Source organism: Solea solea, chromosome 15 (genome assembly GCF_958295425.1).
Source record: "Solea solea chromosome 15, fSolSol10.1, whole genome shotgun sequence".
Classification (NCBI taxonomy): Eukaryota; Metazoa; Chordata; class Actinopteri; order Pleuronectiformes; family Soleidae; genus Solea; species Solea solea.
The window spans coordinates 16246204-16272546 of NC_081148.1; the positions used below are offsets into that span (position 1 = coordinate 16246204).

Sequence of the window (26343 nt, forward strand, 5' to 3'; positions counted from 1 at the left end):
AAAATCAGTCAAAAATGTCATAGGTTAGTATGTCGTCCAAAATGTGACAAAGAAGTCATAGGTTAGTATGTCGTCCAAAATCAGTCAAAAATGTCATAGGTTAGTATGTCGTCCAAAATCAGTCAAAAATGTCATAGCTTAGTATGTCGTCCAAAATCAGTCAAAAAAGTCATAGGTTAGTATGTCGTACAAAATCAGTCAAAAATGTCATAGGTTAGTATGTCGTCCAAAATCAGGCAAAAATGTCATAGGTTAGTATGTCGTCCAAAATCAGTCAAAAAAGTCATAGGTTAGTATGTCGTCCAAAATCAGTCAAAAAAGTCATAGTATAGCATGTCGTCCAAAATCAGTCAAAAATGTCATAGGTTAGTATGTCGTCCAAAATCAGTCAAAAATGTCATAGGTTAGTATGTCGTCCAAAATGTGACAAAGAAGTCATAGGTTAGTATGTCGTCCAAAATCAGTCAAAAAAGTCATAGGTTAGTATGTCGTCCAAAATCAGTCAAAAAAGTCATAGGTTAGTATGTCGTCCAAAATCAGGCAAATATGTCATAGGTTAGTATGTCGTCCAAAATGTGACAAAAAAGTCATAGTATAGCATGTCGTCCAAAATCAGTCAAAAATGTCATAGGTTAGTATGTCGTCCAAAATCAGTCAAAAATGTCATAGGTTAGTATGTCGTCCAAAATCAGTCAAAAATGTCATAGCTAAGTATGTCGTCCAAAATCAGTCAAAAAAGTCATAGGTTAGTATGTCGTACAAAATCAGTCAAAAATGTCATAGGTTAGTATGTCGTACAAAATCAGGCAAAAATGTCATAGGTTAGTATGTCGTCCAAAATCAGTCAAAAAAGTCATAGTATAGCATGTCGTCCAAAATCAGTCAAAAATGTCATAGGTTAGTATGTCGTCCAAAATCAGTCAAAAATGTCATAGGTTAGTATGTCGTCCAAAATCAGTCAAAAAAGTCATAGGTTAGTATGTCGTCCAAAATCAGTCAAAAATGTCATAGGTTAGTATGTCGTCCAAAATCAGTCAAAAAAGTCATAGTATAGCATGTCGTCCAAAATCAGTCAAAAAAGTCATAGTATAGCATGTCGTCCAAAATCAGTCAAAAATGTCATAGGTTAGCATGTCGTCCAAAATCAGTCAAAAATGTCATAGGTTAGTATGTCGTCCAAAATCAGTCAAAAATGTCATAGGTTAGTATGTCGTCCAAAATCAGTCAAAAATGTCATAGGTTAGTATGTCGTCCAAAATCAGTCAAAAATGTCATAGGTTAGTATGTCGTCCAAAATCAGTCAAAAATGTCATAGGTTAGTATGTCGTCCAAAATCAGTCAAAAAAGTCATAGGTTAGTATGTCGTCCAAAATCAGTCAAAAATGTCATAGGTTAGTATGTCGTCCAAAATCAGTCAAAAAAGTCATAGGTTAGTATGTCGTCCAAAATCAGTCAAAAATGTCATAGGTTAGTATGTCGTCCAAAATCAGTCAAAAAAAGTCATAGTATAGCATGTCGTCCAAAATCAGTCAAAAAAGTCATAATATAGCATGTGGTCCAAAATCAGTCAAAAATGTCATAGGTTAGTATGTCGTCCAAAATCAGTCAAAAAAGTCATAGGTTAGTATGTCGTCCAAAATCAGGCAAAAATGTCATAGGTTAGTATGTCGTCCAAAATCAGTCAAAAATGTCATAGGTTAGTATGTCGTCCAAAATCAGTCAAAAAAGTCATAGGTTAGTATGTCGTCCAAAATGTGACAAAAAAGTCATAGTACAGTATGTCGTCCAAAAAGTCACAAAAAAGTCATAGGTTAGTATGTCGTCCAAAAAGTCACAAAAAAGTCATAGGTTAGTATGTCGTCCAAAAAGTCACAAAAAAGTCATAGGTTAGTATTTTGTCCAAAATGTGACAAAAGTCATACTTCATATACAGTATATACACTATACTATAATATCATAGCAAATTGCTTTGGTGGACTTGTCCATTAGAAGCTTTGCTTGGTTTGGTATAAAAAGGTTTTTGAGGTTTTTTACTATTAAATCTATAAATCATCATTCACAACCTGGAATATCACAGGAATATTTCTATGTATTGTTTACCCCCATAAAACTCCCCAAAAATGAATTCGATATTGTCCCCAAATTATTCAGGCCTAGTTGTACAGTAACTAATAATTATAAGTGGTTGCAGTTGTGGCTGTAATATGACCATGACTACTTCCATTTCAGTGAAAGGGCTGCTTCAACGTAATAAAGACGATATTTTTATATTAAGTGGCATCCTCTTGTACTCAAGCCGAGCCTCTATCGGAGTCTGGAGTAGCTCTGCAGCGATGTGACCGCTAAGTGCCTGATGTTTTCAACAACTGCAGTATCAACAGGAGGGTGCGATGCTGCTGCTCTTCAGCCTCGGCTCTCTCATTCTCATCACAGGAGTCAGCCTACAGTGTTGAAAGAGCGCCGACACTGCCAAGCAGACGCCTGTGAAGGAGGAGGCAGGGGTCACGGCTCCTGCTGCTGCTACAAATCTATAGAAAACTGAGTTTAAAAAAACAAACAAAAAAACAAGGCTTTTTGTAAAAGGGTAAAATGTTTCTTACTCACTGTGCACTGGGACTCAGAAAGTGGAGAGCACCAGTACTGTGGAAAAAAAGCTTTTGGTTGAAAGTAAGCGGAAGAGAAAGAATGGAAAGGTTCTGTTAAAATTCATTTTGATGGATTAGGTAACTATAGTATGTCTAAGGTTGGATAGTAAAGTCATGTTTAACATTACATTTGGGTGGTGTTTTTGAATGACTCGGATGTAGGCAAAGAGAGAGTGCGAGAGCCCCTGAGAATCACAATTTTGTTAAAGACAAGCATGAACAGGAGACTGCAGCAACACCTAATAAGGCCCCGTGACACTAGCTTGCTGTCAAAAGCTTCATAATTTCAGTGCAGCAATGTATGAACCAAAAGCCCACTTGTGCTTCAGGCAAGAGAAGCAGGAATGGTTTGATTTGTGGGAGCAGAAAATTGGTTGGGTTTCAATCAAATGCTAACAACTTCTCATTTTTCAAGCCTGATTTATACTCCATTGCATGCGAGGGTCACGCTACAGAAATGCACCGAAAAACTGTTGCCCAACACTTTCCACTTTTGTTGTAAACCTGCAGAACTTCCCCGGGGTGTAGATACGGTCATAGTTTGATTTGATTGGTAATCAGTGTCAGTATAGATCAGTAAAAAACATGTTTTCTAGGGACGGGAATCGATATACTGGTTAAAATCACTGGCTCGGATGTTGGACAAATAAAAATGTAAAATCTGATACAATCCATTAAATCCTGTATATCACATGCTTCACTATGCACAGACTGTAAAAAATGTCAATAAAAATCAGCAAAAGCATTTTAGCTGAGTCATGTTTGTGCTGTTTATTTCTTCTTTTTGGGAGAACAATAGCTGTTGCACAGTTGGAGAATTATGTCTTTGAAATGACTCAGCACAAATCTACAATCTACAATGACTGTTGGACTAATATCGGTATATACTCAAGTTTGTGGTAGCCTATCGGTATCATGCGTGGATGTAAAGTGGCCCTGCAGGTGTATCCACACTGTTGATACATAATAAGGAGAATGAGTGCTGCTTTTCTCCCCGTCCAAAAACATTGAATGCCCCAACTCCACCCACACCTGTCTGAGGAGCTTGATGACTGTCACCTGTGCGAGTGCTGTTCATCAAGACACTGCAGGAATAACAACCAGAATGATTCACTTTGTGTGTTATGTCCTCACACTGATGGGAGTCCAGATAGTTCTGTCCTGAATCATGCTGTCAAACACAGGCCCCGTGGTAAGCTGTGCTGCCTTTTGTTTTAACCTAATAATGATTGAGTGCTTCCTCCTCTAATGAAGGTTATTTATTCTGAGCCTAGTGGCTAAATCTATCAGTAACATCTGAGATCTGGGTTTGGCTTTTTCAGGAGAATAGTTTTGTATTTTTTCCAAGTTTAATTGGTTGAAATGCAGTTTGAGAAGTAACACAAGTACTAATATCTGAGCAAATGAAGCGCGACTTGGACGTGTTTAGAAAAGATCCTCCGCATTGATGCACTTGAGTCTTGTGTTTTACAACCGTTGTGAACACATAAAAGGCGTCTTACATGAAAAACGCAGGCTGGCTTTGAGGAATCACATCAACTTCACAAGCAGCACAACAGCTTCTCACTTAGATTTTTTTTCTTGAAAACCAACCACAGGCCAAACTCTACCTGTCCATAATTCATGATGTGATTGAGAGTATGAGGGAGCTCTTCTTAGAAGAAGGGCTAGAAGACCGAGTCCTGGATGATTTAAGACATGTGAGTTTTTTGTTTTTTTTTTACTTTACACAACCCTGCTTCATTCTTAAATATAAATGTAGTGCAGACCTTTTACTGACTTTGTCAGATATAGCAAAGTTAGAAACATCAGTGAGAACGTCGGCAGACCGACTGCTGTGTGTTCTGCTCTGCAGCTTTGGGAGTCAAAGATGATGCAGTCTAAAGCAATGGAAGACTTCAGGAAGAACAACATCAACTCCTCCAACTTTGTCCTCCAGCTCCCCGACAACTACGGCCTGACTGAACCAGAACCAGGTGGTAGTAATGTAAACGTAGATATACACTACAATCTAATGTAAGTTAAGTGATCAGTGTGTGTGTCACCTTTGCTGTTGTCGTTTTCTGCTCTTAGCCTCACTTGTGATCCCTGCAAGTCAGAATATCCACAGGTTCCCAGTCAAGGCGAGTGTCATCGGGGTTTACAGCACATCACTCTCACACACTACAAGCAAATAATAGCTGTATTAATATGGGTCGTATTGGCATGAATTGTGTCCACTGTATTATTTCATGCGGTCGGGATTATTCTAAATAACAAAAACACAAAAGTTTTGCTTTCTGGTAAGATGTCAGTCCTATAATCTGGTGTCTGAAATTTAAAATTCAACATTTAAATGTGCACTTCTTGCAAAACATCTTCTGGAAATTTAAAATAAGAGAATTCAGCCAGCCCAGTACCTGGCTCCAGTCCACTATTGCAACACGTTTAACCTCTTCTGGAACCGTACATCCAAGGGCTCGTGGTAAATGCTTAACTTCTTTCCACATAATGTTTTAATTGCAGAACACCTCCGAGACCGTTGCTACTTTTTCTCTCCCTGCTGGCTTAGCTTACCCTGTGCAGATCCCAGCAGGAGTCACTCTACAAACAGCCTCTGGTATGAAATGACTTTACCTGCTCTGGGACTTTCTTTTTAATTTGAGCCTGGACTAAATTATAGAAGTAACATTTCATTCTTCTCTCACCCCCCGAGGTCAACTCTACAAGGTCAATGTTCCTGTTGTGGTTACTCAGGCCCCAGTGGGTCAGCAACCTGTGTCCCACCCCACACAGAAAGCTCCTGCCCTGCCATCAGCTGCAGTCCCTTCAAGTACCGTTCATCCTCAGCAGGTGGAGCCTGTTTCAGCTGCCTGTATCCCACAGCTGCCACTGCCTGAAACACCCTCCAGTAAAGAGATCAAGCAGCAGCAGCAGCAGCAGCAGCAGCAGCAGCAGCAAGTCCCTGCTGCTGACTCCTCACATCTTCAGGAGGTCCACTCTCCACCGTCTGAAGCCACGACGGGAGAAAATAACCTGAGTGCTCAACCTGAACCTGTGAACTTCAGTTCCACTGCCTCGCCCTCACCCTGCAGTCAGGTGTTAGACTTCCAGCTCAGCACAGAGGAGAAGGCCCTGCCACAGACCGCACTGCTGAAGACCAAAGACATTGATGACATCCTCAAAGAGGTGATTGAGGAGGAGAGAGAGAAGGCACAAAGGGTGAGGAATCAAGCACATGCTGAGTCAAGATCACTCACTTACCTGATGATAAAGTATTTCTTTTCAAAGCAAATACTAATAACATTTGGATAAAGATTCAGTTGCTTTGTGAAAAGTGTAGGATCCATCATTATTGACTTTGACCAGTTCTAATGAGTAATTGTTTTTCTACCATAACATTTTCTTCCTTAGCTCAATATTAAATTGTTCTAGTGCCCCTTTTAATATATCTGAAATAAAGGTGATGAAGTTAATCACCACTCATTTTTGTTTCAAATGTTCTTACTAACTAAGTTTTTTCTTATTAGTGTGAAATCCTCAAAATGAACTCAGACTCACAAACCCTTAGGGCCGCGTCTCATTTTAGTCACACAAAAAAATTGTACTTTTTGAAAAGCAAGCTATAAAAAAATAATTATAAAATTATACTCTACTTTCATTGAGCTGAATTATTTCCACTTACATGTGACTTAATTATTGATATAAATACTAATTCATTTTTTAAGATTCAGCCTTTTAAATGCCAGGTTTTTGTCATGATGCCATCTTATTTTTTTTTACATTGTTGCTGTTCTAATATATCTGAAATAAAAGGGGATTAAGTTAATTACCATTCACGTTTGTTTCACAGAACAAACAAAAAAAACAATCATTTTAAATGGTATTACCTTTTTTGTGTGTGAATTATTACAGCCTGGGATGTCAATGATTAGCAGCAACACTTGTCACAGTGCCATCTAGTGGAAATAGCATGTTTTTTTTTTTCTCTTATGCCAAATATGGCCAACATGATGCCATCTGGTGGAGAGTAGTAAAAATGATCAATTCCAAGGCAAAGTCCTATGTGGACACCCAGACAGTCTTGTATAAAATACCAAAAAGGGAAACTTGGGTAAACGTACAAGTATCTGACCAGAAAATGACTTTGGTATAAGTTGAAGTCACTTTTTTTTATAATAATTAAAAGTCTTAAAGTATTTGACACTTACTGTACTTAAGTATCTGATTATAAAATGTACTTAAGTTTTAGAAGTATTAAAGTGAGGAGTAATGTTGAGCCATGCTGGGTCAGTGGTAGGGCAAGTTGTCTTTCATCTGGAAGGCTGTGGGTTCAATTCCTGGCCCTGCTAGTCTATACGTGTCCTTGAGCAAGACACTAACCCTATGTTGCAGCATGTGAATGGCAAAACTACATATATACATATACATATACACACACCACTGCCAACTATTCTTCTTCTGGTTTTATTTGGTAGTAATGAGTAACAAAGATAGTTAGAGGAAGTGTAGTGAAGTAAAAGTAAGAGTTGCTAGAAATATAAATAACAAGCACACACATATGTACAGTAACAAAGTATTTGTACTTTGTTACTGTACAACACTGCAGCCAGATATAATAAAATGCAGGTATTATGCTTTAATGGAAGGCAAAAAATTACAGTTTCATTGACATATTTTTTTCACTTAACTGTACGAGTGCTTGTACACAATGTATTTAAGCCAAAAAACAAAGGATAAAAAGCGTGTAAAATGCATACAATTGGCCCTAAGGTGGTGCTGACAACTGCAGCTAATTCATGTGTGCAATTGTACTTGAACCACAGAATTTAGTTCTCACTCAAGTTTAAAAAAAAAACAGCCTAAATGCTGATGTTACTTCTTGTAATTCCTGTTAAGCAGGACCTGGACTACAGCTACAGTGAACTGTCTGACATCGTACAGCTGGACGGTGCCGCTGACAACTCTGACATGGAGGAGGAAGATGTCGTTCCACTGGAGGAAAATGACTTTCTGGGTATGATCAATGCAGAAGCCATTAAGGTTCTGCAGGACGGCGATGGAAGCAGTGATGGCAACAGCATCTCCAGCAGTGACAGTGAGGGAGCAGATAAACCTGTAGAGGAAGAGGTGAGAGAGGGGTTTTTTGATGTGTTTTTTTAAAAGTATATCTCTGTATGCTCTGTTTCACTTAATGCCACTCTCTGTTTTATGAGGATCCTTTGAATTCAGGTGACGATGTGATCGAGCAGGACATCCCAGATCTGTTTGACACCGACAATGTCATCGTTTGCCAGTACGACAAAGTAAGAAGGAACATAACAGCTCTCTGCTGGCCTATATTTACCTCCTGCATGTGCTTAACACTGACTGTTCTTTTATTAAAAATATATTTTGTCTATTGCAGATTCACCGCAGTAAAAACCGCTGGAAGTTTCATCTGAAAGACGGAGTGATGTGCTATGCAGGCAGGGACTATGTGTTCTCTAAAGCTGTTGGGGAAGCTGAGTGGTAATGAGCTTTTAGTTTCCCCAAACGGATCTGATAATCATGTTGAACAAGCAAAAACAATTATATTGAATTTCAACCTCTTGGTGGTATAATTTGGATCGCCACTGTGCACAATCACAGATGCTTTTTGTTGTTGTTGTTTTTTTTGGACTAGTTATGAAAATATTAGAGCAATCCTGCCACTGATTACTCACATTGTTGTTTGTAAATCCAATTTGCTGAGACAAACAGGAGTTTATGTTTTATGTATATTAGTTATTATTATTGGAGGAGCAATTGTTTTCGTCTCTTGATGACAATGTTGCTGTAAATGTACCTAGTGCTGTTGGATTCTGTTTGTTTTGTTTAACTTAAATCACAAATTGAATACACTGAACTTTACTGCGGTGGTGGAGTCGAGTTTCACTTCTTAGGGTAAATATACCCGTGTGTGCGTGCGTGCGTGCGTGCGTGCGTGTGGAAATGAAACGAGCCCAACATTCAACTTCTAAAACAAATGTTTCTGTTCAGAAATGCAAGTAACTAACTGTAATTTGACATCTGAATCAAGAAATTAAACAATAATTGTTTTAGCATTAAAAACGCACGCATATTAATTAGTTTGAATGGTTAAAAAAATAAATTGACAAACACAGTATGGTACATACTTATTGTTTTAATCAATAATCTCAATTCTAGAAATCAGGACATCTTAAATGCTAGTAACATTTATCATAAACCAGGCACTGGTTTCAACTGTCACGTCCACATTCTGAGTCTCCTGAGTACAAAGATAAAATAGATAACACAGTAAGAAATCTATTTTGTAAAAAACAAACCACAACACATTGTACATTTGATCACGTTGACGTCATTGCAATGAAACTTAAAGTCTCAAGCTCTGAAAGGAAAAGAATAGAAATGATTTCCACTTCTTGCTCAAGTACCATTTCATACATCTTTACACATCATAGGTGTTAGAATGGGAAACAAAAATGGCCCACTTTTCTTTCCCATTCCTGTTCCACCTAACTGCTTGACTCGGGTCATACAGCTGAAATCATTCAGATCCCAGTCCTTCCCCTGTCAATACCCCAGGGGTCAGTCCTGGGGCACCCTCCTCTTTATCATCTACCTCCTTCCCTTTGGCAATATCTTCCACAAATGAAATATCCATTTCCACTGCTTCGTGGATGACACCAAGCTCTGTTTATCCAGCTCACCAAATTCCACACTCCTACCCCTCTCACTCACCAACTGCTTATCTGAAATAAAATCCTGGTTCACCTCAAATTTCCTCAAATTAAACAGTGATAAAAGAGAAATCCTCTTTATTGGCACCAAATCCACATTATCTAAAGTTGACAGTTGTTCCCTCACCATCCCCCTTCCCTCATGTTAAGAGTCTGGGTGTCATCCTCGACAGCACACTATCATTCCAATCCCACATCAATAGCATTACCCGGTCTGCATATTTCCATTTTCACAATGTTAATCGACTCCGCCCTTCCCTTACCGCCCAGACAGTCCTTGTTTACAGCATCGTAACTTCCCCCATTGACTACTGTAACAATCTCCTCTCTGGTCTCCCTCACAAATCCCTCCATAAACTTCAACTGGTCCAGCATTCAGCGGCCCACATCATCACCAGAACCCCCTCATTCCACCACATCACCCCCATCTTACAACAACTCCACTGGCTCCCGGTCAATCTCAGAATTCATTTAAAATCCTCCTGCATGGCTTCAAGGCCATCCACAACCTCACACCTCCATATCTCTCCGACCTTCGCCACATCACCACCTCCTCCCGCTTCCTCAGATCCTCCTCCTCCTTCATCCACCTCACTGTACCCTCTGCCCGCCTCAGAGCTTTCAGCCGCTCTGCTCTCCTTCTCTGGAATTCACTCCCACCAGACATCCACAACTCTGACTCTCTTCCCCTCTTTAAATCCAGACTCAAAACCCACAGCCTACTCTCTATTGTTTGTTTTGTAAAGTGCCCTTAAGTGTCAAAAGGTGCTTATAAATAAAATGCTTTATTATAATGCAATTAAATAGAATTCTCTATGTTGATGTGGTTCCCTTCTTTAGAAAGCATCCTTTCATCTTAATGTGATAAGCGTAAACACTAGGGGAGCGAGGTTTTCTGGAGGATGTCATCTTCTGGTTACTGGTGAGGTGTGACGCCACGGTCTGTGACCTGTAGAAATCCGCGCCGGCGTGGCAGCGGCTGCAGCGACTCAGGAGCAGACACACGTCCTTACTGAAAGCCCGTGTGAAGATTGTGTAAAGGAAAGGGTTGCACAGGGAGTTAATGGGATAAAAGAGGATAAGGAGGATCTTGGAGTGAGACACGGTGATGAGGGGCATACGCAGGGCCGCAGAGATGGCGAAGAAGGAGATCGGCGCCATGCACACAAAGTCGGTGAAAATGAGCACAGCCATGCGTTTGGCGATCTTTGTGTCTCCGTGACGAGTTGAGTGTTCGGGATTATGGACACTTAAATATATGCATATGTAACAGTAGCAGACGATAATGAAGGCCACAACGTTGAGCATGAGCATAGCCACCACATACACCTGCGAGGCCAGCGTGTCGATGTCCATGGGCAGACAGATGCTCACTTTGCTGTAGCTGCTGACGCCCACCAGTGGGAGAATGCCAACCAGCAGAGACAAACCCCAACCTGCCCCCATAATGGCCATAACATGGCGCATACGCAGCCTCTTGTTGACATGCATGGCGTTGGTGATGGTGTGCCAGCGTTCAACACTAATTACGGTTAGTGTATACACTGACAGCTCACTGGCAAACACGGTTAAAAACCCCGCGATGCCACAGCCGGGCCCCGTCTGCCAGTCTGTGGCGTGGTTGTAGTACTGCTGATGGGAGTAGAGATCCATAAAGGCGATGAGCATCAGGTAGAGCCCCATGCACAGGTCGGCGAAAGCCAGGTTACACATGAGAAATCTGGAGACGGTGAGCTTGTGGTGGCTAATTAGCAACATAGTCAGGACGGCCAGGTTACCTAACACTGCGCAAATGGTAATGATCCAGGTGAGACAGCGCAGGATGGTAAACCCCAGCAGGTCTTCACAGGGGTTGAAAGCGTCTGGCTTTGGGGTGCACTTGATGATCGGGTTGTTAAAGCATTCAAGCTGCAGGTCTGGATACTCAAAGTTGATGTCATCCATAAGATCCACGACATCAATTGTGGACTCCCTGGAGTATACACAGATGTTAAGGTTACCATTAATATCCCAGCGCAATTGAGCAAGGCAAATTGCTTCAATGGACAGTTTGAAAAGTGTTTAAGGTGAGGAGAGGCAAACATTTAATTTTTGTCTTGGTGCGTGTGCGCGTGTGTGTGTGAGAGTGTGTGTGAGTGAATAAAATGTTTCTTACTGAAATCATGAGCTAAAGGGATCAATCATTCAATGTGTATATATATTTCGAAAATTGAACTCCTGAATCAAGCATTAAGAATGGGGAAGCAGAGTAAAGTGAAATTAGTGAAGTCCCTAAAGAATCCCTCGTGATGAAACTTACATTTGTGATTTGATGAAGTCACACGCGGTTGTCGAGTTCTTTGAGGCGCTAATCCGAATTAAAAAAAACACATATCAATAAAAAACGCTGTTTATTACAAACAATCGATCGTCTCACCTGCGTTCATGTGAGCAAGGGTTACCTTTCCTTCTCACGCCAAGTCTGGAAGGCACAGCAGTGGCTCGGGTACGTGAGCTCAGCCTCCTGCAGTTCGGCCAGGTTCTCCATGGGAGGGAGGCTCTTCAGAGCGAAGGCAGAGGTGGCTTTCAGGGACCTCACATGACTCAACCCTTTAGCTGGGAGGGAACTCAGAGCTGTGTAGGAAACATCCCTGTATCACACAAGCAGACGGCAGACATTTCAGAGATTAGTAACCTTCTTTAAAGAGTCATGCTTTTATGAGACATTGGTCTATCTTGTCTTGGATTGTTTTTGTGTAATTTAAACTCTCGTGGAGGAAGATAAAGTTTTGTCAGTAATGGTGAGAAATGCTGATCTGCAGAATCTCCCAAAGGTGTTTGAGTTCCAGTGACCGTGGCAGCCAAGCCTTAATTCACAGTGTTTTAAAATTCATTAAGACACTGAGTAAATCCTGATGTTTTTCCAAAGCGATGCACATTTGCAGCAAGAACTCTTCATCACAGAACGGAGATAACAATTACACTTGGGCTGAACAATTATCAACACGGCCTACAGCAATTGTACACTTTAAAGAGACACTTAATATTTTAGTGAATGCAGGTCAAGTATTATGTAGCTCAGCTGTATTTGTATTAACAATTATTTAAAATCTAGCATTGCAGAATGACTTTCTTTTATTTTAGCACATTTAAATTTGGAGTATCTGTGAAATCATTTATTTTCAAACGTCTTCATTTGTAAACTTGCTTGATTCTTGAAGGTAAAGACTTACATATGTGTGACTTACTCCCATTTCTGGTTTTCATTCAGTATCAAAACACAAAAAGATGTTTAGTTTGACAATTGTGGGCTATGGGAAAAAAAAAAAAAGGTAGACCAGAATAGCAGCTACCGTAGAGCTGACCCACCTCCTGATATAAATATAAAGGGCAAATTCAGTGGTAATGAGTAAAGAAAACCCAACTTTAACTGGGACTGAACAATTAATCAAAGTTTTATCGAAATCGCAAAGTGACCTACTGCAATTTTCAAATCGCAGGAGGTGCAATATTTCTTAAAGCCAAAATGTGTCAAATACCAATTTTGGATTAAACATTGTCCTGACAGACTGAAGAAAACATCTTCGTTTCTCACGGATCTGCACAAATATCACACACAGTAATTATATTAAATATGTGATTCAGATGAAAATGAGAAGCATTATGTAAAAAAATGACCAAGAATCAACAGCAATTTTTCACCAAAGACGTGTAACCTCACATAACCCTGAGGAGCCCCACTGGACGCCACACACGTACAAGGAAACCTTTTCCTTCATGTTAGTGATATAACCACAAACACTTATTCATAATTAGGATGATAGGAACATTTCATATCTACAAAATGGGGCAGCTTGCAATCAGAGACCTTGTGAGCGGCATGCTCCTCTGACTGTGCACTTATCAGTATTCTGCAGTCCTTGCTGCGTTGTTGGTTGTTTACACAGACAGGCTGTCGCTGCCCTCATGTTTATAGAATAAAAATGATAAACACTGTTATGAATATTCTTGCTTCACTAACCCGGTTCAAATATGATCCCCACAATGCTGTTGATTGAAGCAACAAAAGATGGGGGGCTTAGGGTTTGTCCTCTGTCTTATTTAACCTCGCATAATCCTACATTTGCATAATGAACGAACACACAGCACATTAACTCTGATTTCCTGTCATCTTTCTAACCTGTATCAGCATTCGAGGCAGAAATGGAATAAAAAAATCTAAAAATGGAATAAAAAAATCTAAAAATGGAGAAGATCATTTTGAAATTGCCTACTTTTAGTTGTTTCGAGTAAAATTTTGAATGCACAATGTTATGTGGCATTGTAACTTCATTATGCTGCTCGTTTGGCCACTTGGGGGCAGCAGAAACACAACATTGTAGCATCAATGCCCTTTTTAAGATGATTTGATAACATGTTCATAATTAGTTCTTTGTAGTTGTGTCTCTGTTCAGTCACTGTACGGTTGGCTCTGCTTTCTTCTCACCAAACATGTGATTCTTAGCCGCTAAATCCTCCATTTTAGTTAGTTTAGGTAAAACAATGAAATGAACAGTGTCACTACAAACAACCACATTTACTCAGTTACTCAAGTGGCGCTCTATTCATTTTAAAATAAACTGACTATGGCTGATTTAAATGACACTGACTGATTTGTGTCAAACAACAGTCTTTGTCTGTTACTTACAGAAAGCTGGGACCCGTGGCTCCCTCAAAAGCGTCGTCTTCAATCTGACTGAGATGCCTGTTTTCTCTCAACACTCTACAAAATACAAATACAAGACACAACTGTAACACAAGATTTTGCAGTTCATGTGTGATGTACTGCAAGTGTTTTTTCACAATGATCACAATAATCACTTTTATGAGCTTTAAGTTTTCTCAGTTTGACACAGAGGAAGACATCATTTTTAGACGTGCAGCGCCTGGACATATCTCGTCCCCATCAACAGTCAGCAGTGCAGGGCAAGAAAACAAGAGGGCATCCAATCTATGTTTAGTCTTACAAAATGTTTGTTTACTGGTACACTCAGTTTTTTTTTTTTATGATTAGAAAAAGAAAAGCCCTAAACCTGAACAACAAGTATCAACGGTAGACTGTTTGTTTGGTCATGTATGAAGGGAAAGGTGTTGATAATCAAAAATGCTTACAATGTGCCAAGCTTGGTTCCATTGAAGGCATGTGATTTTATTTCCTTGAAGCCGTTTCTAACCAGGTTCCTGCCAAGGACACAATGTTCTTAATTTTAGTGTGTTGTTAAAAGCTTCTATCACCAAGGTCAAGAGAACTGAACATTCAATTACATAAGAATTTTAAAAACACATAAAAAAAAAACAGTGGTGACAAAGTGTTGCTCCTGCTCCTCTGATAATCTTGTAGCAAAAGAAGAAGAAGAAGAAAATAATTTGGCTTCTGTACTCACAGGTCAACATACTCCTCTGTGATACCCTGGAAAGAATGGGCAGGAATGAAGTCAATCCCCATGTTGTCTACCATTTCTCTGCACACAGAAGAGATAAAGTGTGGCGTTCACTCAGCTGGTGTGGCTAAAACAATCCGTTAGACAAAATGGTGTATATACATACAAAAAGAAAGGAAAAGGAAGAGTTTGATGAACTGTGACCCAGTTAGAGTGTTTGCAGCAGGGTTGGTGGCATCGTGACATTTTATAAATAAAAGTAAAAAAGGGCTCAGAATGAAAAACTTTGGTGTCTGTTTACAAGTTGGAAACAGGAAGAATGTGCAGAGGTTAAAGGTTCAGTGTGTAATATTAAGGTGCAATGATTTCCCTGTGTTTCTCTGGTTTCCTCCCACAGTCCAAAAACATGCAGATTTGGGGATTGGTCCAGGGTGTTACCCCACCTTTTGTCCTATGTCAACTGGGATTGGCATCAGCGTCTCCTGCGACCCCCATGTGAAGAATAAAGCGGTAGAAGATGAATGGATTTCCACAGGAGGGTCACGGGGGGGGGGGTCTCAATCTCAACTGACATAGGGCGATAGGCGGGTTACAACCTGGACAGTTCGGCCTGGATGGATTTCCATTTGACAAAAACAGAACGTACAATAATTACTGTATATACTGTACTGTAATTACTGGATGTATTGTTTTTTGTTTAAATTTTCACCAGGAGATGTAATGTCGTGTTTTTAATGGACAAAATACATTTTAATTTTTAATGACAACTAAAGGGTTTTCCTAAATACATTTGAAAGAGAAGGTAAAGATAAACATGCAAATCTTACACACTGTAACTTAAAAAACCCACACAATTTAAAAAAGATTACTTACATAACAACATTCAATGCCAAGGAAAAGATAGAAGTGAAGTCTGGGAAGTTTATCAACCCCGTGTTGGAGATGCTCCTGTGAAGATGAGCACAGCAGAGAGAGATGATCATAAATCTCAGCTGGGGAGAGACATTTAAGGAACCAGCTCTGGGAAAATATTCCAAGTTAAATGAGCTTAATCTCATCGTGTCACACCCCCTTGACTGTTTGCTTAATAAATGGTGGAAGGAAAAAAAAATATCACCAGATGATCGTGAGAGTTTTGTGAGTGACAACGACTTGTGGCCAAAAATGACATAAGCATGTTCTAATAATGGAGCTGAGGCTGAGACATCTTGACATTTAGTTCCAGCTTCAAAATGCTGGCTCCTACAATACCCACAATGCATTTTTTTTCTCTTTTTCAATTTGAGTGTTCCAGCCTGGTGAACGCCCTTGTGTATCAAAGTCTCACATTGTTGTATTGTTTAGAAACCAATGCATTTCACAACCTTGCTCTAACTCGTAACTCTTATGTATTTGAACATTATCAATTCAATTCAATTTTATTTGTGTAGTGATGCCAAATCACAAGGCATAGGGACAGCATTTATAGCCGTCTCAGGAACTAGATGTGCCAAACATACGTAGCTAACCTCAACTCTAACTCGAAAATGACTATGAGGGTAGTTTTAAAACTTTCTGTCGTCGTCCAGGAATCATGTTTGTTCTTTGCATTATGTTTCAACTTAGACTGTTTCTCAATACCCAAGAATCGGAACAGCAATTGGACTTGGACTCTGCTATCCCTTCATGAAAGAAGGTCACATCTTGAACCTCCTTCAGCACGACAATGTAAGTGGAATTTCAGTTTGGGAAACAGACAGGAGGTCAGATGAGTGAGGTGCAGGGGGCAACAGTTCAATGCCTCACCACTGCCACCATCTTGTCCATTTTTTTGTTCTCCTCACACCTACTGTCTAATGTCATTTGCAAAGAAATGACAACAAACATTAAAGGTTTCATCGACAATGATGTAAGGCTTTATAGTACACAGAGTTACAGCCCTGGTTTCCGCTTTGACGCTAGGAGCTCTGTGAATCTTTGAGCTGATGTCAGCAGGTTTACGTGACGCTGTGTTATCAGGTAAAATGTTGTTTTCCATATTCACTTCATCCATTTATCATGCTCGCCTCTAAACGCTGTGTCACAGATACGAATACAACACGTACAAATACTGACGCCTCTTCTGACGGGATCTTCAGCATCTTCTGTTTCAACTGAGATTTGACTTAAGACTAATTAATTAATATCAGATAAGGGGTTTAACTGAAGAACAACTTACAGATGTTGCAGCATAGGCAGATCAGTGAAGGCCCCCATTTCAATCGTCGTCAGACTCTTGATGTTCTGCACTGACCTACAGCGAGAAAGAGGAGGAAAATGTCAGCCATTAAAACTGTTGTCAGTCGCTGTCAACAAACAAACTTGTGCGTTCATCAGCGACACAGAAAGTCGAGGATTAAATATGCTGCATTGTAATGAAGAGACTAATCCGGTGGAACCTAAATGCAATGCAGAACACGGCAGCTGTTAAAATGAATAACTGTTTACATCACGTTAGAATAATGCGGTGTCTGGTGGAAGGTAAGAGTCGCTCACACTTGTGTCAGGCTGTGGAGGGAGAGGAAGGCATGTCTCCGTATCTTTGTGATGTAGACACTCTGGGAAATCTCACTGTGGTAACAGAGAGAAAAAGGCTCAACATTAGTCAACAACAGACGAACAAATTACTCTTGAAATGTCTCAGATCCTCAGGCAAATAAGAATTTCCAGTGCAAGAAATATCCGGAACAATGCGAGTGCTTACAGATTTATTTCCACACTTAGTTTTTAAGGCGCTTTCTTAGAGAAATGGGACAGAGGTGATTGATACAGGGATTCAAGCCATTAGGGAGATATTAAAATACCACCATCAACAAATCATACCTGTAGGATCACTACATGCACACACACACTTCACCTCACGTTTGGAAAAGCTCCAAGCATACATCACAGATGCATCTGGGCCATGAAGACTAAGTGGAGATGTTTTGAAAGGAGGACTAAACAAAGACTTTCAGAGAAAAACAAAGTCAACAAGAGTTCTTGACTCGTCCTTGAACACTTTGTTTTCTGACGGCCGACTTCTCCTCTCGGTTCTCGGTTCTCGGCTCTCCATCTTCCCCGTAATCACTGTTTCACTCTCACACTCTGCTGTAATCAGCCAGCACTCTAGGGTTAATGCCATTCTGCTTCCATTTCAAACTGAAAAAACAATTAAATGACTCCATCTGTAGCTCAACGCTTATATAGTTTTTTTCTTTTACGCCCCCTCCCCTGATTGCGCTAACGTCTTGTGACATAATTACCACTTACAGCTCATGAAAAGCTTTTTCACATGATTCTCAGGAAGAAGATGAGAAACCACGCAAACATCTCGGAGTCATTACCTTGACTCCGTTGCTCTGGGCAAACCACTTTCAACCTCATTTGTATTGTAGCTGAGGAACGGCAAAGGTTGTAGGTCGATTACTGTCCTTATCCCACTATACGAGCATGAGTGGGAAATTCATTGGTTTAAGCCGGGTTTATAACTGGGCTGGTGGTGTCACTACCCGATCTCTACCAGAAACCCGATTCTTTTCTGTGAAAGTGTGGTTACTCTTACTTACAACAGCTGTGGTAAAAGAAGAATACCTATAGTTTTACCATGATGACATTGACCTCGAAATGCCCACTTTAAACTCCACATGTGGAGACGAGCGCTCCACAGAAGCTGCCACTGAATTTGGACAGTCAGCCTCAGACGTGGTCGATAAAGTCACTAAAGAGAGTGATATTTTACCACTTCCAGTCAAGAAAAGAGTTTCAGCAGGTCAAAATTAATTTCGAGATGAATCTCGTCATGGCAAAAAAAAAAAAGAAAAGTTTTTCATGTAAATGTGGAATATGTGGGAAATCAACTTCACCTTCATACGACTTCACTTGTTACTTGCTTGACTTGTGCAAGAATGACCTTTTTGCTGGAGACTTGAAGGTTAAAGGAATACTTCAAAGATTTGAATTTAGCTTTGTTTTACTAGAATAATAAATATTTTTGAAAAATTGTGCTTCCCAAACTCAGTTTCCCCTGAGTTTAGAAATATCTTCATTCTTTTCTTTGTTACGTGCCCACCAGTGACACTTGGTCCTGTTAGCATAATTGTCGGTGGACACTATTTACATTCTGGGAATGAGGTCCCGTCCCCCTACGAGTGGGTCTAAAAAGTGCGGAATTAGCGTTGCAATTTCAAGCCTCGGACCAAGTGTCACTGGTGGGCACCTAACAAAAAACGAATGAAGTTATTTCTCGACTCAGGGGAAACTGAGGTTGGGAAGCACAATTTTTCAAAAATACTACTCCTATTCTAGTAATACAATGCTAAATGCAAATCTGTGAAGTATTCCTGTAAGACTGAACACTTGAACTGATATTCCAACTTTATCCATCATATTGCATTGTTTGGACAGAAAGTAGCTGCACATGTGTAGAGCTAAATCCTGATTGGGTACCGACATTGGGAACTGTGGCACATGCACAGAGCATCCACGCCAGCATGAGTCCAACTCTACTCCAATAACTCAACTCCTAATCACGTTATCTGGGTTTGTGTAATTGAATAATTAAATTTGGTGGAATTTCATTCAGCCTCTCATGTTTCCATGTATTTTTTTGTTTTTTAAAAAGCAGTTTTAGTTGAACAATGTGGAGGATAAAGCGATGATTGAATAATTGAATGACACAGTGATTTTTTCTTCTTTTCTTTCAGTGTCATGTAAATATAAAGCTTGAAGAGCCAAAATATTTCATATGTGCTTTTTAAACTGTCTGTGACATTAAACAAGTTTAGGACTGAATATGTAGTATAACTCATCAATCAGCTAAAAGGTTATATAATATATTTGAATCTACTGTATTCAGATGTACATAGCTGTAATGTGTTGACCTGATTTGAATAAAATAAAGGAACATTTACATTTTTTTTTACTGACACATGCTAGTTAGGAGACAATTATAATTTGAAGCCTGTCTAGTTTTTATGTAGGTGGTAACCCTTTCACTGGGCTGGAAACAGAGAATAAAGTGCAGTGCTGTCATTAGAGTGGCATTCATGTTAATGACATTTAAATGTGTGGCTAAAACTTTTTTACGCTGAATTGAAATGGTTCACTTTTCATTTTCCCTTGTTTGTGGCACAGATGAGAGCGAGCAGTTGTGTTAAATGGTCATGCTATGATACAAAACATGTTAAGATACATTGTATACACAGTATGTGTACATATGTACAGTATGTTTAGTTTGATCAATTCTTAATTTCTAAATTATGTATAAAAATGTTACATATGATGTGCTCACGTTATATATTTTTTTCAAGTGGCACAGATCACACAATACAACTTATTAAGACAACTTATTATAAACCATAGGGTAGCTCACACTGTATAGTTGAGTAAATAATCCACATTTTATTTATATAGTGCTAAATCACAATGTACATTATCTCTAGGCACTGAACATCGTAAGGCAGATTTAGGTTGTACATTTAACCGAGTTCATAAGGTAAGGCTTCATAAGGCTTGATTTTATTCATTTATTTTTAAATCGTGACCAATCAACATTCTGCTTTTACGTTCCATCAAAACTTACGTTTTCTTGCAACACTGTACCATTTACACATGCAGGAGAATGATGGCAAAATGACAGAATTTAGTGTTTTCAAATACAAATTATTATAGTATTTGAGGCTGATACCATCCCATGTACTTACTGTACATGTGTAATTTATTCACCATGTTTTTATTCTGTGTTTTAAATGTGTAACTGTTATTTGTGTCTATCTCATCGGGCTTTAACTGGTTAAATAATTTACAGATAAACTTTATCCCTCAGTTTCCATAGTTTCAACACAACCATTCACTGAGACATGAAACCAGAGTGCATGAAGGAAACGTTACATGGCATGTGGTGAAAGAACGTTCAAAGCCGGATATTAAAAACACAATGCACGGTGCAACAAGTAGAGTCGAACTGGTCTCAGAATGAATAAAAAATAAAAAAAACTCAGGGAATTAAAACTGCCAAGGTTAAAAAGATAGTACCGTAATAAATAACTAAACATGCATGCATAAATACATATACAGAAGAGGATTAGGGCCAAATGTGAAAAGCCAGAATTCTGTCATTTTTTATTTTTTAAATTCATATGTGGTCCTTATCCTCTTCCAATAATAAATAAATAGTACCCTCGCTATTTTATAAAAAAGATTTCACCCGAAAAATGTAAACAAGAGACTTACATTCTGGTGATGTTAACCAGCTCTCTGAAAGCATGAGTGGGCACTTCTTCCAAGGTCAGATGAATCAGCCTTCTGTAAAAAATAAAACATATATATATACATAAAAATATAAAATAAAATTAAAATTAACAACATTTAAACATATATATATATATATATATATACACACACATTATATATATATATATATATATATATTTCCAGATGAATCAGCCTTCTGTCAAAAAATAAAACATATATATGTATATAAAATTAAATTAAATTAACAACATTTAAACATTTATATATGTGTATTTATGTATGTATATATATACATATAAATGAACAACATTTAAACTTTTTCAAAAAGAAAATGTACAAAATTAAAACAGAAAAATGCCTTTTCAACTTTTCCCCCAAGTAGCTTTAATACCTCTCAGAAAGACACTTAGTGACATAAGTCAGACATAATAAGTCCCAGAAGTAAGAAAAAACAGTCCCTGAAGTAGCAAGCACAAGGGCACAAAAATATCAACGGTAAAGCTGCAAAGTTCGGTTAATACTCACAGTCGAGACACGGCTGCAGGCCGGGTCCTGTAGGCCAGCTGAGTCTCTCTGCTGCACTGGAAAGTGTCTGCGCTGCAGCGGCAGATGACTGGACACCTATAAGCGCAGCAGGAGCGCACGTCCAGGACACCGGACAGCGCCAACAGGAGCCAGACCGCCCACGGAGCCATGTGTGAAACCAGGCCACTCACACTCTTTTCTCTTTTATTTCTTTATTTTTTTTAAATATATGTACTAAAGAGGGAGGGGGGAAAAAAGAGTTTCAGTTTCAAACTTTCTGTGGGACATTTAACACGATTAACACTTTTCTCTCTTTTTCTTCCACCTGCTCAGTCCGAATGTCAGGATCGTTGTGCTGCGTTCAGGCGCCGCCGTAATTGCGAGGTTTTATCGTTTGCTGTCAGTCCAGAGTGAAGCAGAGAATGAATGGTCTTTGACAGCTGAGCTGCACAGATGTGACGTTCAGGGGGTGGAGATCAAGTGCAAGTCTGCGGTGAAAGGTGGTGTGTTGAAGTCACGCTCACGCTCATCTGTGCTTGTAAATCACTTCTCAAGGGCTGAGAGACACTTAAAGGAACACAGTGAATGTAGGTCAAGTATTATGCAACTTAGCCATATTTGTATTAATAATTATCTAGAGGTTTTTAACATTTAGCATATTTAAATTTGGAATATCTGGGAAATCATATTCATCTTCTATATTTTCATACAAGACTTGTAACTTGCTTTAATCTTACAAGAATGACTTCAAGGTAAAGACTGAAAGGAATACTTCACTGACTTGCATTTAGCTTTGTATTACTAGAACAGGGGTAGTATTTTTGAAAAATTGTGCTTCCCAAACTGAGTTTCTCATGAGTTGAGAAATATCTTCATTCTTTTCTTTGTTACTTGCCCACCAGTGACACTAATGTCCTGTTAGCATAACTGTTAGCAAAGATGGCGGACACTGTTTACATTCTGGGATTGAGGTCCCGTCCCCCTACAAGTGGGTCTAAAAAGTGCGGAATTAGCGTTGCAGTTTCAAGCCTTGGGCCAAGTGTCACTGGTGGGCACGTAACAAAAAAAAGAATGAAAATGAGGTTGGGAAGCACAATTTTTCAAAACTACTACCCCTACTCTAGTAACACAAAGCTACATGCAAATCGGTGAAGTATTCCTTAAGACTTGCTTGTGACTTGCTGTGTGTGACTAACTCCCATTTCTGGTTTTCAGTCAGCATCAAAACACACAAAAGGCAAATTCTGTGGTAACGAGAAAAACAGCAAAACAACTTCAACTAGGGCTGAACAATTCATGGAAATTTTATCGCAATCGCAATAAGGATTAATGTCAAAATGTGTGAAAAATTACCATTTTGGATTAAATATTGTCCTGGCCTATGCACATCTTATTCTACAGCAGACTGTAGAAAACGTCTTTATTTCTCACAGATGTACAAAGATATCAAACAGTAATTTATTTATATATCGTTAATCATATAGCAATAGCAATTTCAGTCAGAAATAATCACAATTAGATATTTATTCAAAATCGTTCAGCCCTAACTTTAGCTAGGATAGGCGGATTAATCATGAGCAGAATGGTGGACTCCTTGGGAAGGAGATCACGTAAAGCAACATCCCTAAAAGAAAACACAAAAATAAATCAATAAAATAATAATCTGTATTGGTTTTCAAAAAAAAACAAAAACATGTGGAGCAGACGTGGATACATACAAATTTAAATATTAAATCCTACAGTGAGTGTGACTTTCAAAAGACACAGTGAATAAAATATGAGTTGAGTTTGAAGCTTACTGGCGAACAGTGGGATTTTCTCATTTGAAATCACTGCGACAGCCACTCAGTACTTCAATCAAGCAAAACGCAACACAGTTTAATTACATGGGTGACGATGATGCAGGCAGGACGTTTCTCTTCTGTTAGTTGGGAAACCATGTGAAAAATGGTGTTGTCAACATGGGAACAACATCCAACCGTGGGGTTGCTGTGCCAATCTCAGCTGACATAGGGCGACAGGCGAGATACACCCTGGACAGATTGCCAGTCCATCACAGGGCCACATAGAGACAAACAACCATCCTCACCTCACACTCACACTCACGGTCAATTTACCTAATGCCTTAATCTGCATGAGAAAACCCACACACACAAAATGCACATGCATGTCACAGCATTACAACACCTGACAGCAGCCTTTTTTTTTTTTTAAATCAGTTTGTTCAAGGTAAAGTGTCTTGTCACCGACACCCTGATCAGAATCTCCTCTGCTGTCAGTGACCCTGACCCCATGTAGAACGCTTCCTCAACCTGCTTCTCCACTGCCACTGTGACCCATGTCAACAGAGGAGCAGCACACACATACATGCACACACACACTCAGTTCCCTGGAGAGGTTACTGCCCGGTACTGTTTACCTTGATTCCTTTGCCAGCCCCTCTGCTCAGCACAGATTCAGTCGGTTTTAACCCTGGTGAAGAAAAAAAAAACCCAACACGCTGACAAGGAAAGCGAAACTGTGCAAGGAGGCCTCTGTGAATCAGTCCATGCCTGCATGTTAACCACCATGCTGTGCATCACATCACACCAAGAAGGTCATGCACAGTAGGGAGTGACGTTGAAGAAGAAGAAGAAAAAAACAACAACCTTTTTTCTGTCTTAAATTAGACTAACGTCACATTAAAAACGCACGAATGCTCAACAGAATATTCTAATTGCTGCAGTGAGCCGATTGTTGGATAAGTGCTGCTTTACAAGCATCAGCTGTGCTTCGCCCGCTTTATTGGTTATATCAGCATGGCTGGAGCAGCTAATGCTGAAACATCGATTTAGATAATGCGCTGTTAAATTGCACTAAAACTGTGGGTTTTTTAATTTTTTTTTTTTTTTTAAAAGGTAGGGGAATACAAATCAGTGCTTATAGTCAATTTCTCAGTTCAGGGTCATGTCTGAAGAATTGGGTTGTGAATGTAAAAAAAAAAATGAACAGATTAAATCAGGAAAATAAGATCAAATAGCCACCAGGGGGATGCAGAAATAACTTTGTTTGAATGCAAATCGATGGGAAAATGAACATAAATGATTTATAACATCAGTAAATATTTGGGGGTGTAGGGGGCTCTGGATGCAGATAGCACTTATGTTGTCTCGCAGCTGGACTCTAACTGGTGGACAGAGTGGACGGGCATCACTGGTTCTCATCCATCTCTGCTTCAGCTGGCGGGCCAAACCAAAAGCTGGCTGGGTGATGTCCACATTACACTGCACCACTGGGCAGATGAGTGGTCAGGGTGGAGGACGTCCATGTCGGACTCAATGGACGTGTAAAAGGGGAGTAAACCTCGGAAGCCCAGATGGCGAAGCGGTGCCAAGGCTGGGCAACCTAGAATAACCCCATAATTCTCGTGCATTCTCGTGGAGAGGTCACTCCAGCTGTTGACCCTCTGGGTGTCAATTAATCGTCAGCGCTGATGAACAAATGCCTACTACTAAACATTTGAGTTATTGACTCAATTGATAGTTACAGGTCTTCTACAACAGCATATGGAGTGAACTTTGTAAATGATGTTCCTGTTTAGAATAAAATCAAGGTAAAGCACGGCACATATGAGTGGACACCGGTGTGACTGACAGCTGGTATCATCCAATAAGAGCCTGGACACAGGTGACATCTGTGAACTTCTATTTTGGCCAATTCTCGGGGCTTCAGAATGGGAGATGAGATTTTTATAGGTGACATCACAAGCGGTTCTGTTCACATATGGTGAACGCAGCAGGACATTGTCTTGGTGAGACACAACAACAGAAGAGTCTCTGTAGGATCCAGGAGAGGATGTGGCGACTGACTTGTGAGTCAATGCAGGAAGCAACTTGACATATTCTAATATGGAATTTTATCAAATGACAGCTGATGTTTTAAATAGCTAACATTTGTGGTATTTCTTTTATGTGCATTTTTGCCCTCCACAGATAAACTTCCAAACACCCATCCGGTTTGACCATGCTAATGTTCTGGTGCTTTAAGATAAGATAAGATAAGGTAGCTTTATTTATCTCACAGTGGAGAGAAAACGGCGTTACAGCAGCTCAACAATAGATAATAAACAAACAATATACAAGTAAGTAAAACAAGTAGGAAATTTACATATATATATGTAAATAATTTCCTACTTTCCTACTTTCATATTCACAGAGAAAATGATGTGGAAAAACTAATATCCATATTAACAAGGATGGACAATTCTACTTTATTAAGGCTAACAGAGGGGTCATTAGAAATATGTGTCCTTCACACCTGTGTAATTATGGCATACTGTAAAGACCCCAGGTGTGATTCCTGTCACCTTCACTTGCTTTGTCAATGTATGTAGTTAGAGGTACCTTTTTCAAGGAGCAAGGTTGTTCTTACCTCTGAGTGAGAGCCTGTTGACCTGTCAGGATCCCGCTGGTGAACGGAGCGACACAAGGAGAGCACAAGAAAAACAAGAAAACCCAGAATGATGCGGGACCGCACAACGCCATGCAGCTTAATGACATGACATGGGATTACACAAAATGGAGCTTCAAGGACCGACTCAGAGAAGAACCACAGTCCTTAGTGAAAGTGGTGGAAGCGGTGATTGGTGTCAACTGCTTGTTGATGTGCTATTTCCATATACAGTGATGTTTTGGCGTGTGAGTTAACTGTCAACAGGGGTTCTGAGACTCTCTCTCTGTTTTACTCTTCAGTGAAGCTATGAGGTAAGATAACTGTCAAAAAGATGCGCACATACTCTGTGATTTTTTCAACATGAATACG

At 39.6% G+C, this 26343-nt stretch overlaps 2 protein-coding genes across 7 annotated transcripts in view; one reads left to right on the forward strand and one right to left on the reverse strand.

Annotated features, from left to right (window-relative positions):
- The first annotated feature begins 3739 nt into the window (after positions 1–3739).
- On the forward strand, positions 3740–8521 carry gtf2a1l (general transcription factor IIA, 1-like). 3 transcript variants are annotated; one of them, XR_009242198.1, is made up of 9 exons: positions 3740–3837; positions 4244–4345; positions 4501–4624; positions 4719–4768; positions 5151–5244; positions 5341–5846; positions 7527–7754; positions 7857–7930; positions 8032–8122. XR_009242198.1 is itself a non-coding variant. In XM_058650894.1 (9 exons), exons 1-9 carry the CDS (start codon positions 3814–3816, stop codon positions 8137–8139), a joined length of 1326 nt encoding a protein of 441 aa, XP_058506877.1. In that variant the 5' UTR covers positions 3740–3813; the 3' UTR covers positions 8140–8521. The 3 variants fall into 3 exon arrangements, 2 of the variants coding, with proteins under 2 accessions (XP_058506877.1, XP_058506878.1); XM_058650894.1 differs by having other exon boundaries at positions 7841–7930; positions 8032–8521; XM_058650895.1 differs by having other exon boundaries at positions 4501–4621; positions 7841–7930; positions 8032–8521.
- Positions 8522–8775: 254 nt separating this feature from the next.
- Positions 8776–26343, reverse strand: part of LOC131473599 (lutropin-choriogonadotropic hormone receptor-like) — a 112850-nt gene continuing 95282 nt past the window's right edge. For 3 of the 4 annotated variants that reach the window (XM_058650893.1, XM_058650891.1, XM_058650890.1), the window contains 11 exons: positions 21544–22110; positions 20998–21069; positions 17281–17355; positions 16964–17038; positions 15640–15714; positions 14770–14847; positions 14498–14566; positions 14034–14108; positions 11809–11997; positions 11667–11714; positions 8776–11339 (listed from right to left, as the gene is read on the reverse strand). In XM_058650893.1, the coding sequence (XP_058506876.1) occupies positions 10181–11339; positions 11667–11714; positions 11809–11997; positions 14034–14108; positions 14498–14566; positions 14770–14847; positions 15640–15714; positions 16964–17038; positions 17281–17355; positions 20998–21069; positions 21544–21713 (2085 nt within the window). In that variant the 5' untranslated portion in view covers positions 21714–22110 and the 3' untranslated portion in view covers positions 8776–10180. The remainder of the gene's footprint in view (positions 11340–11666; positions 11715–11808; positions 11998–14033; positions 14109–14497; positions 14567–14769; positions 14848–15639; positions 15715–16963; positions 17039–17280; positions 17356–20997; positions 21070–21543; positions 22111–26343) is intronic. The other variant, XM_058650892.1, reaches the window with a different exon arrangement.